Here is a 12,500-nt window from a genome sequence, read left to right on the forward strand (position 1 = left end):
GATCATAATTCAGTAAAACAATATTAAATATCTAACCTAGTCTCTATCCCCTAGCTTTTTAAAAATAATTTTAGTTCTTCTTCTTCTTCTTTCTTCCAGTCTGCAGGATATTTCTTCCATCAGTCAACAATGAAAATTTAAAAAATAAATTCGGAGTGGAGGAAGAAGAAGAAGAAATCCCCCGTTCAGACTGAGCTCTTCTTCTTCTTCTGTGGTTGTTTCTGTTTTTAAACCACATTCATCACCCCATCCGCTGCCAGCATGCCGTGTTACCGCAGCAACGGGGATGCAGCCCCACATCCCTATTGTGGTTGCCACGGAAACAAGCATTCCCACCCCCCATCCCCTCTGCTCGCCACATACACCTCATCATTAACACACACACTCACACACACACACACACACACACAGTGATGTCATATCTGACGTCTGATCCGACACGCGCTCAAACACCGAGTTCAAACCTGACCTGGTGTGTTTACATCTGAACCAGATCCAGGATCAGGATCCAGGATCAGGATCCTGAATCTGGTTCACCAAACCACCGTCCAATCAGAGGGCTCCGTGCTGTGTCGCCAAGCAGCCGATGGAGGATGAATTCATACATTTTCATCAAATATTTGATTAAATATAAAAATCTGAGCAGCCTCTGGGGCTCATGAGAAATGTAGTTATAGGGGTAATTCACAGATCACAGATCAGGTCTACCTGCTGACCAGAACTTCACCTGTTTGTCAGATTCAGTCTGAACCATCAGAGTCTGAAGGTCTGAGCTCAGGAGGGTCAGGCTGTTAGCATCAGGCTGTTAGCATCAGGCTGTTAGCATCAGGCTGTTAGCATCAGGCTGTTAGCATCAGGCTGTTAGCTTCAGGCTGTTAGCATCAGGCTGTTAGCTTCAGGCTGTTAGCTTCAGGCTGTTAGCATCAGGCTGTTAGCATCAGGCTGTTAGCTTCAGGCTGTTAGCTTCAGGCTGTTAGCATCAGGCTGTTAGCATCAGGCTGTTAGCATCAGGCTGTTAGCTTCAGGCTGTTAGCATCAGGCTGTTAGCTTCTGACTATTAACATTAGCCTTTGGTTCTTAACTTCTACCTTATTTTGACTGTTAGCTTTTATCCATTAGCATTTGACCATTCGCTTAAGTTTCAGGTTCCTCCTGACCATTAGCTTCTTTCAGTTAGCTACTGACTGTTAACTTCTGTTAATTTGATTTTGACCATTAGCTTGTGATTGTAAGTTTCTGGCTGTTTGCTTCTCTCTGTTAGCAGCTGACCACTAGTTTCTGTTAGATTCAGACTGTTAGCTTCTGTCTATTAGATTTTTACTGTTAGCGTCTGACCGTTAGCTTCTGCCTGTTATCTTCTGACTGTTAGCTTCTTTCTGTTAGCGTCTATCTAGTAGCTCCTGTCTTTTTTCTCGTCACCTTTGACTAATTTCTTGCAGTTTCCGGGATCTCTCTTGTCAAGCAGCTAATTTTTCCCCCATATTTTAAAAAAGGTTAAACAGCTGCAGAAACACAGAACAAAAACGCTGATATAAGTCCAGGTTTCAAAGGGTTAACGAGCTGCCAGAGTAACGTGTTTTCAGACCTTGTTTACGGAGTTAGCGCGGATGCTTTGGAGCCGCTCACAAATGATGAATATCTGTAAATAAAAATGTGTTTCAGAAAATATTCAAACCTTCGAAACGTTTAAACCGAGCAGCAGCCTGCAGGAACACGAGGCCCGAAGCTGCAGTTCCTCTGACGCCCACCAGAGGCTGGCTCCAACGGAGAGACGTCCCCGAAACGTCCTCAGGATGACATCACCGTCTCAGCTCTGCTCTCAGCTGCGGACATGAAGTAGGACACGTATGACATCACTGTTTTATCAGTGTGTGTGTGTGTGTGTGTGTGTGTGTGTGTGTGTGTGTGTTCAGGATCATGAGGAGAGTTTCCTTCAGCTTCCAGGCCAGTGAACACACACACACACACACACACACACACACACACACACACACGCACACACACGCACACGTGCTGCTCTTTTTGTTTCCAGCTGAGTGTGTTGTAAGGCGAACAGAGAGATGCATGCTGGGACGCCTTTGTAGCCCGCTGAGTTGAGTCCCTGAGGGAGTGTATGTGTGTGTGTGTGTGTGTGTGTGTGTGTGTGTGTAGCTGGTTGCAGAGTCAGAAGTGTCGGACAGCATCAGAGTCACAGAGCAGCCTGCAGCGCAGAGACCAGAACAACCACACAGCTCTAACGTGGAGACGCTCTGGACCAGTTTACTGCACCGAGACACCCGCTGACCCGAGTGTGTCTGAGCGGAGGGAACTACGAGAAACTACGAGAAACTACGAGAAACTACGGCTTTAATTTCAACATAAAGAAATTACCCAGCCAGCAGGGAACATTCACAAACATTAGGTAACGTTACCTACAGCTTACTATAATGTTTTAAAGAAAACATTTTAATCTAATGTTCAAAGAACGTTTTTAAGATGTTTAAATCATGTTCCTGAGAGATTAATGCTGACTAAGACGTAACGTTTGAACTGCGACACTCAGGTCATTCAGGTGACAGATCAGAAAATGTTCTTTTATAAAACGTTCACAAAATGTTACATGAGAACAAAGGAAGAATGTTTTCAGTCACTTTTAACAAAAATATATATAATATGATATGTTAACGATAAAAACATGAACATTTTCTGATGTTTGTAGAGAATGTTACCGTAACTTTAAGAAGAACATTTTGGGAACTAATAGAAAACTTGCTGCTAAAAACATTACTAAAACATTGCATTGGTTGCTCTGCAACACTGTCAGAACATTTTTAGAACCACAAATTGCTGGCTGGTTGTGCAAGGCCCGAGATGCTCTGCAGACCCCAAGTTGTTCTGTGTAGCTCGAATCACTCTATGGAGCTGGAGTCGCTCTGTTGAGCCCAAGTTGCTCTGCACAGCTCGAGTCACTCTGTGGAGCCAGAGTCACTCAGCACGAGTCGCTCTGTGCAGCTCAAGGCACTCTGTGGAGCTGGGGTCGCTCTGCTGAGCCCAGAGTCGCTTTGCACAGCACGAGTTGCTCTGTGGAGCCATAGTCACTCAGCACGAGTCGCTCTATGAAGTTTGAGTCGCTCTGTGGAGTTTGAGTTGCATGCTCCTCACCAGCGGGGGCAGTATTTACCTGCTACAGTGCCAGCAGTCGACGCCCACAAACAGGAGAGAGCAGCAGGAGCAGCAGGAGCAGGAGCAGCAGGGGCAGCAGGAGCAACAGCAGGAGCAGCAGGAGCAGCAGCAGGAGCAGCAGGAACAGCAGGAGCAGCAGGGGCAGCAGGAGCAACAGCAGGAGCAGGAGCAGCAGCAGGAGCAGCAGCAGGAGCAGCAGGAACAGCAGGGGCAGGAGCAGCAGCAGGAGCAGCAGCAGGAGCAGAAGGAGCAGCAGGAGCAGCAGCAGGAGCAGCAGGAGCAGCAGGAGCAGGAGCAGCAGCAGGAGCAGCAGCAGGAGCAGAAGGAGCAGCAGGAGCAGCAGCAGGAGCAGCAGCAGGAGCAGCAGCAGCAGCAGGAACAGCAGGAGCAGCAGGAGCAGCAGCAGGAGCAACAGCAGGAGCAGCAGGAGCAGGAGCAGCAGGAGCAGGAGCAGCAGACATGCGGAGGCTCAGCAGTGAGGTGAGAGCACAGAGCAGCTGATGGAAACAGGTGTGCAGATGTGTGCAGGTGTGCTGAGCCGTCAGGTGACGAGCTGGAGGGCTCGCTGCAGAGAACGAGGTCACAGCAGCTGCTCGTCTCTGATTGGCTGGTTCTGGATGTCTCTGGTATTTATAATGAACAAGTGAAAGTGTGTGTGTGTGTGTGTGTGTGTGTGTGTTAATGGATGACCCGAGGCTTCCTGTTTAACACACTACTTGGCATAATTAAAGAGACACACACACACACACACACACACACACACACACTCAGTGGGTTGGAGCTGCTCATGTTTTAATGATGTTTCGGAGCTCTTAGTGTCACATCTGAACTCGTCCTGTTTGTTCAGCAGAAGAAAAAATCTGATCACAAACCAGCTGAACTCAAACTGTTTTTCTTGTCTTTTGCTTTTGTTTTTTTTGTCTTCTGTTTCTCTCTGATTCTCGTCTTTGTGTCATTAGAAAAAATGAAATATTCCTTTAACCCGTTTATTTTGTGTCATTAACCTTTGAACTCTGGAGGAAGAGGCAATGAGCAACTTGGTAATAAATGTTCCACAAACTGCAAGAAATAAGAAAAAAAGGGAAAAGTATTTATGATTCTTATTATTCAATATTTTAAGTTACATTACAAATTATTCTAATTTTTTAAGCCCTTTTCCAGGTCATTTCCATGGGTGTTTTTTTAAGTACCATTATTTTTCTTATTATTACTTATTTCTACTAATTTTCAGGTATTTTACTTTTTACTAATTTTTGTGTGATTTATTCTTCTGTTGATCGCTGCCTCCCTCCCGTGTTTTTGACAGAAATCAAGCCAGTTTGCTCGGGTGTTGAAGGGTTAAAGGTTCGTCTGCAGCTCCACTGAGTCTGGTTTATTCTGTGAAGTAAAAAACACTGAGCGTCCTCTAAGTGTCCTCTCCATATTTTTAAGATGAATTATATTTGTGTGTGTTTCAGTCTGGGATGACAAACGTAACATAACCCAAAACCCAAAAATCTGCAAGAAACTAGTTAAAGTTATAAGAAGGTTACCTGAAAATAAACACAAAAAAGGAAAATGAGTTTTAAAAAAAAGAAAAGGAAATGACCTGAAAAAAAGTTCAAATAAATCATAATAATTCTGAAATTTAATTTTTAATATAGAATTATGATTATTCCAAGTATGCTTCCTGTACTTTATTCCTAATTTTCTTTACAAAGTGGCTCAGCTGCTCTTTCCCTTTTGTTCCATGTTTTTGAAGAAATCAAACCTCTTTGCTTTCAAAGGGTTAATAAATAAAGCAACAAAAAGATGAATATGAAACGTTAGATGAGGATTTATTTCAGATGTTCAGGCTGTTCAAATGTGAAACAGACCGAAACACAACAGGGGATACAGACGTTAAAGGGTTAATTCACCGAGCGTAAACGGTAAATGAACTAAATGAAGATGATGAAGATGAAGAAGATGATGTTGCAGTGGCGTTCAGGTTTGTGGCTCTGCTGCCCCCTGCTGATCTCAGGCCGCACTGACATCTTTAAAATCCCTTCGAAAAATGAGATTTAACCCTTTTGTGTCGGCTTTAATATCACGCTCTGCACACAAAATCTGCTTTTCAGAATCAAGCTTTAAACACACTTTTTACATTAATATGATTTTCTACTTTCACTGAGTTAAATATTTTCACCAACATCGCCCTAATCGTGAATATCAAATATTCATTTTAATTATAAATATAGTTTTTCCCAAAAAAATAAAATAAAAAAACCTGAATCTGCTAATTTCTTGTCATTTGTGGATCACGTCTCGAGTTGTTTCCATGTTTGGGTGTTAAAGGGTTAACTCACTGCAGGAGCCTGAATCTTTTTATTTACAACACGTCTCGTCTGTTCATTGTTTGTATATGTTAAAATAATTTTTCAATAATTTATTTTCATTTTTCCTCCTGCTGTTCGGCGGATTTTGTGTCCTGAAACGTTTTTGTTTGAAAAGTTGCGTATAAATAAAGTTTATTACTATTATTCTATAAATGATGAAGATAATATTTGTCAGCAGGAAATGAGTCACCGTAACGTCCTCCAGAGACGAGGACGAGGACGTCGGCGTGAAGCGAGCGTCTCGTTCTGATTACTGAGGACATCATGACCCTGCCTCAGCTGCTTCCTGTCTCTACGCCATCTTCACCATCACGTTGTTGTACGGCGAGTCCTGCTGCTCCTCGCTCTGCTCCTCCTCCTCCTCCTCCTCCTCCTCGCCTCCTTCTTCTTCCTCGGTGCTCTGTCCAACAGGAAGTGCTCTCTGGGCTCGTTTGGGGACGGCGTAGTCGTCCACTCGCGGGTTGTATGGGTACTCGTGACCTTTAGGGTCAGCAGCAGTACCCATAACCCTCCAGGCGTCTCCTCTCATCTCCTCGGGGTCGTCGTACACAGAGGTGGGAGGTTTCTGTGTGGCGGCGGCGGTGGCCGCGCAACCTTCGGGCTCGTCGTAGATGTGTTCCACCTTCCCGTAGGTAGGCACGGCGGCGGCGGCGTCGCTCAGGAAGATGTTCCTGATCTTCATCTCGTCGATGCTGTCGTAAAGCGGGTCGGCGCCGAGCTCCGCTCCGTGGGGCTGATGGGAGTTCAGGATGTCGGCCATGACGTTGACGGCGATGGTGTCGAAGGGCAGCGAGTATTCGGGCTCCTGGGGGATGACTGTGGGGCCGCCACCACCGCCGCCGCCGCCACCACCGCCTCGCCTTGACACCCTCTTGGTGGCTCGCTCTGCGGCGGCAGGCATGGTGATTTGGGAGTACGTCTGGTCCCGGTCAGAGCCGGGGCCCGGGGCCGGGTGGGTGCCGGGCTCGGGGCCGGCATGAGGCAGAGGACAGCTGGAGATCATCTTGACCTGGTTCTTCCGTGGGACGGGGACGCCGCGAGTGTCCAGAGTCAGACTCTTCACCGCCGTCAGCGTTTTGTCCAGCGGAGGCTCCAGACGGGACTGAGGACACAAGAGACGGACCAATCAGAGACCAATAACCTGAACCAGAGCTCCTCTAAACTGAGACCAGAGCTCCTCTAAACTGAGACCAGACAGAGGAGGACCATGAAGACCTGTTTGAAGTCAGACAGGAAGTTCAGAGTCGTGCAGTTGATGTTTCGTACCATCGGGGGGCGCTGCTGCTGCAGGGAGGGGGCGCCGCTCTCTTTGTCTTTGACATGAATCATCTGAAGGTTCGGAGCCTCAGTCACCATGCTGTACACACCGTCAGCCGCCTGCGCACACACACACACACACACACACACACACACACACACACACACACACACACACACACACACACACCAAACATCCGTCAAACGTTCGTGTGGAGGAAACAAAAACAGTCAAAATCTCCAACGTCTTCTTCTCATCTGGTTTCTCTACCAGTAATAAGAAAGTGTCTGGATTAACTGAGAAACAAAGTTTTTATTCTGAAAGTCCTGATTTTACCGCATCACATGATCCCAGCTCTATTTTGAAAATCCTGACTTTATTCTGAAAACCATGACTTTATTTTGGAAATCCTGAATTATTTGTAAAACTTTTGGCTCCACTCTGACTTAACTCTGATAATCTTGACTTTACACTGAAAGTCTTGAATTCACTGTAAACTCTACTCTGAAAACCATGACTTTATTTTGGAAATCCTGAATTTATAGTATAAATCCAATAATCCCGTCTTTATTCTTAAAAAGTGACTTTTTTCTTTAAGCAAAATTTAAAAAATGACTTTATTTTAAAAACCTGAACTGGGGCTGACCTGAGCAGCAGGGGGTTGTGGGACGTGGCTGCGGGGCTGAGGCAGCGGCGGCGTCCGGCTCTGGGCCAGGGGCGGGTTAAGGGGCAGGGGGGGCGGGACGGCGTCCTGGGGGGTCTCTGGACTCAGCTGTCCCCCCCCGGAGGTCTGCCTCTGGGGGAGCGAGATCCGCTGCAGGTTGATGGCGGCCTCCACCGCCTGGAACAGGAAGTTCCCCTGTTTGGTGTCGAACTCAAAGTTTCCCTCGCCGGAGTCGCAGCGGCGCCCGGCCTCGAAGGAGAAAGTCAACTGACGGACAGGAAACAGGAAAGTCATATAAAAGTCCTGAATGTGTGTGTGTGTGTGTGTGTGTGTGTGTGTGTGTGTGTGTGTGTGTGTGTGTCTCACCTTGTCCCGTCCGAAGCGTCTCAGGTATCTGTACGGCCAGCTGAACAACACGTCTCCGCTCCGGTCCATCAGGTGCAGAGCGTCCACGTCCGCTCGCAGGACTCCGTCTCCTTTCAGTCTGCAGCGATCGGACGCCTCCGTCCTCCGAACACACACTCTGAAGTCACGCACTGAAACACACACACACACACACACACACACACACACACACACACACACACACACACAGAGGTATTTTTATAATGAGGTGGGTAAAATGGGGATGATTTTGTGTTAACGAGCTGTAAATAAATTGGGGACTTTGTTGACATAATATATAAAGAAAAAAGAGAGATATATACATCCATACATACATATATTATATATTATATATACTTTTGTTTGTTTTTTTAAATATGTTTTAATTTTTTAGTTGTCTTTGTTTTTGTCTCTGTTAAGTGTCGAGTATTGAAAAAGTGCTTTATAAATCAAATGTAGTATTGTTATTATTACTAATAATACGAATAAATGAAATAAAATGTATGTACGTTCTTATGTAACCTAATTTAAAAAATATAATTAAAATAATTCTGAATGAAGTTTTCTTGGTATGTTTCCCTCGTTAATGATGCTCTCTCTCTCTCTGGTTTATTATTTTAATTTCAGCTCATTTTCAGGTTGTTCAGAGCTGCAGGCTGCACGTTCTTCCAGGTTTTTAAAAGAACTCAAACCAGTTTTTAATCACGTTTCAAAGGTTTAAACGTTTGTGACTGACGTCTGAACGCTGCTCGTGAGAGCTGATGTCGGTCCAGGTTGCAAAGGGTTAAGTCTCGACTCTGACGGACGGCCTCACCTGAAGGTCACAAGAGGTCGACGTTTGTATGAAAACTTTTTTTGTGTCTCTGTAAACTTTTGATCCTGCAGATTTACAGAAATAAGACTTTTACTGTGAAAGAGCAGAAACATGAGACGAAGCGCAGACTTTTCTTCTTCTGTGTCGGCAGCAGTTAACACGCCGTCAGATGTGTGATGCTAAAGGAAACCACACACACACACACACACACACACAGATGTGTGTGTGTGTGTGTGTGTGTGTGTGAGGATGTGGGGAACGGTAGCAGCTGCACGTTGTGACCTCGATGATAAACTAAATGTTACAACTGACTGTCTATTTATATCTGTTTGATTCACTCAGGCGGACTCATTTCCTCGTTACCGCGGCGACTTCACCTCCTCTCTGTGTTTTTGTCTCATTTCGGTCCGTTAACCCTTAGGGAACTGTTTGTTATTAACCCTTTGGCTTAATGACAGACAGCAATCTCTGCAGCAGTCAGCGAGATGTCTGTTTTCAAAGGGTTAACTTCTCCTTCTTCTGTATTTCTTTACTGATGTTAAACACTTTGAATAATCCTGCGTTTAACCCTTTGAAACCTGAACAAAGCCTGCTTCATTTCTTTTGAAATCACAGAAATTAGCCATTAGAAACTTACAAGTTACAATTACGTGGACATTAGCAAAAAAAATCAAGAAAAAAAACAAGGAAATGGCAATATCGTAAAATAAAATAGAAAATAGAAATAGAAATAAAATATATTCCTAATCCAACATAATTTTAAATATATAATTATAATAATTGTAAAGGCAGATTTCTGGGCATTTTCCTAGTTTTTTTTAATCATTTTCTTTTTCTTTCTCTCTTTCTTAAGCTCATTTTATTGTCAACTTTACTCATTTCTTTCAGTTTGTGGGACATTCATGCCAAGTTGCTTTTTTTTCATGTTTTGACAGAAATCAAATGAATTTTCTCAGTTTTCAAAAATTTTAATTGTTTGCTAAAGATGTTTGAATGCAGCACAAGAAAAGTGATGTCGCTCCAGGTTTCAAAGGGTTAAAAAAGTTGCTAAAATACAGTTAAAATTTACCAGTTAACCCTTTGAAACCTGCAGCAACGTCACTTTTCTTGTGCTGCTTTCCTTCCATGAGTATTTAACCGTCCTGAATAAATGGGTTTGATTTCTTTTAAAAGCATCAGAAAAAAGAAAATAAATATCCTGCAAACTGCAAGAAATCAGAAGATTGAGAACATTATTTTTACAAAGCTGGGAACTCTATTTGCAAGCAATTTTTTTCAGGGAATTCCCCTTTAATATTATTATTTCTTTTTACTTTCCTGATTTTTCGGTTGAATTTTTTGTTAGTTTTCTTGTTCTTTCTGTGTCATTTATTCAGTTTTATTTATTTATTTAACCTTTATTTGAACAAACAGTTTAAAGCCTCTTTTTTAGGCAGTCCTGGCGGAGACAGCTGCGTGACAAATTTCAGTAAATGAAGAAACAATCAGTTTATCATTACTCAGACAGCACACACGTGACCTCAGTGCTGAAAAAGTCCTCACACTGATCCAAAGATCTGATAACAGGCTGCTTCAAAGTGACTCAGCAGCTGACGCCGACATGACGGAGCAACTTTCACCAAGCAGTCTGTCTTGTCATCTGAGGCTGCTCATCGACTTCTCAACATGTTTTTAAAGGGTTAATATCTTCATTTCCTCTTTCTGTCTTTAAATAAATGAAACAGTCACATTAAAGCTGAACCAGCAGCTTTTATTTTGGCTTCACCAACCAAAAATCCCCAAAATAACATCTGAGCAGACTGTGATTCAGAGACAAGAGCCGAACACACACACACACACACACACACACACACACCCCTATACACACACACACACACACACACACACCTCTATACACACACACACACACACACACACACACACCCCTATACACACACACACACACACACACACACACACACCCACACACACACACACACACACACACACACACACACCCCTATATACACACACACACACACACACACACCCCATACACACACACACACACACACACACACACACACACACACACCCCATAGCACACACACACACACACACACACACACAGACACACACACACACACACCTCTATATACACACACACACACACACACACCCCTATATACACACACACACACACACACACACACACACACACACACACACACACACACACACACACCCACACACACACACACACACACACACACACACACACACACACACACACACACACACACACACACACCCCTATATACACACACACACACACACACACACACACACACACCTCTATATACACACACACACACACACACACACACACACACACACACACACACACACACACACACACACACACACACACATACACACACACACACACCTCTATACACACACACACACACACACACACACACACCCCTATATACACACACACACACACCTACACACACACACACACACACACACACACACACACCTCTATATATACACACACACACACCTCTACACACACCTCTATACACACACACACACACACACACACACACACACACACCCCTCTATATACAAACACACACACACACACACACACACACACCTCTATACACACACACACACACACCTCTATACACACACACACACACACCCATACACACACACACACACACACACACACACACACATACACATACCTCTACACACACACACACACACACACACACACCTCTATACACACACACACACACACACACACACACACACCCTATACACACGGATACACGTCAACATCAATAACAGGGGACTATAATTTTTTACTTTCCAAGTGGGAACTTTTATTAGCTGTCATTTTAAAAATACAAATATTCGCGAGTGCACCTATACACACACACACACACACACACACACACACACAAACACACCCTCCTATACACACACACACACACAAATACACACACTCCTTTACACACACACTCCTATACACACACACACACACACACCGAAACACACACAAACACACACACACTCCTATACACACACACACACACACCGAAACACACACAAACAGACACACCCCTATACACACACACACACACAGACACACAGACACACCTCACACACTAAATATATCGAGGCAATCAGAGCTGCAGCTCAGACCACAGACACCAGAGAGACCAGAGAGACCAGAGACACCAGAGACACCAGTGAGACCAGAGACACCAGTGAGACCAGTAAGACTAGTAGAGGACCAATAGAAACCCTCAGACGCTCGAGTGATGTCAGTGCGGCTCAACAAACTCTTAGAAAGAGACGATGTTCGACTTCCTGTTACGAAAAGGGAAGTTTGTCCTCTGAAGATAAAAACTGAAGTTGTCCTGCAGCCAGTCACCACAAACAAACACACACACACACACACACACACACACACACACACACACCACAGCAGGAACTCAAACACACAAGTTTCCACGACACAAACACACACACTGACGTCTGACCTCGAGTGTTTGTACAAAAACATCAGAACTACAGCGGAAAAAAAACAACCTAAAACTGAGCAGAGCTGAGACACATGTAGTGTGTGTGTGTGTGTGTGTGTGTGTGTGTGTGTGTGTGTGTGTGTGTGTTACTGAGTGTGTTGCAGCAGTGTGTGATGCACCATTTGGTGCTATATTTAGTGCTGATGGGAGAAGAGAGCAAGAGAGAAAGAGGAAGTGAGGTTTGGTTGAAGGTGCAACAGGAAGACTGAAAAGACGACGACTCAAAGACGAGAAACGTTTCACCACCAGCGGCCTCGTTAGTGAGGCACGAACGCCC

General features: G+C 44.5%; 2 protein-coding genes across 2 annotated transcripts in view; both read right to left on the reverse strand.

Annotated features, from left to right (window-relative positions):
* Positions 1-3,294, reverse strand: part of grin1b (glutamate receptor, ionotropic, N-methyl D-aspartate 1b) — a 79,342-nt gene extending 76,048 nt beyond the window's left edge. The window contains exons 1-2 of the mRNA XM_088076120.1: positions 3,161-3,294; positions 1,676-1,823 (exon numbers count right to left, since the gene is read on the reverse strand). The gene's annotated coding sequence lies outside the window, so the exon portion shown is untranslated. The remainder of the gene's footprint in view (positions 1-1,675; positions 1,824-3,160) is intronic.
* A 1,666-nt stretch (positions 3,295-4,960) lies between these two features.
* Positions 4,961-12,500, reverse strand: part of dok2 (docking protein 2) — a 12,673-nt gene continuing 5,133 nt past the window's right edge. The window contains exons 5-8 of the mRNA XM_088076124.1: positions 7,808-7,977; positions 7,424-7,708; positions 6,786-6,896; positions 4,961-6,621 (exon numbers count right to left, since the gene is read on the reverse strand). Coding sequence (XP_087932250.1) covers positions 5,812-6,621; positions 6,786-6,896; positions 7,424-7,708; positions 7,808-7,977 — 1,376 coding nt within the window. The 3' untranslated portion in view covers positions 4,961-5,811. The remainder of the gene's footprint in view (positions 6,622-6,785; positions 6,897-7,423; positions 7,709-7,807; positions 7,978-12,500) is intronic.

This window comes from Plectropomus leopardus, chromosome 4, assembly GCF_026936395.1.
Source record: "Plectropomus leopardus strain MGB_pleo_1.0 chromosome 4, ASM2693639v1, whole genome shotgun sequence".
In the NCBI taxonomy this organism is placed as follows: Eukaryota; Metazoa; Chordata; class Actinopteri; order Perciformes; family Serranidae; genus Plectropomus; species Plectropomus leopardus.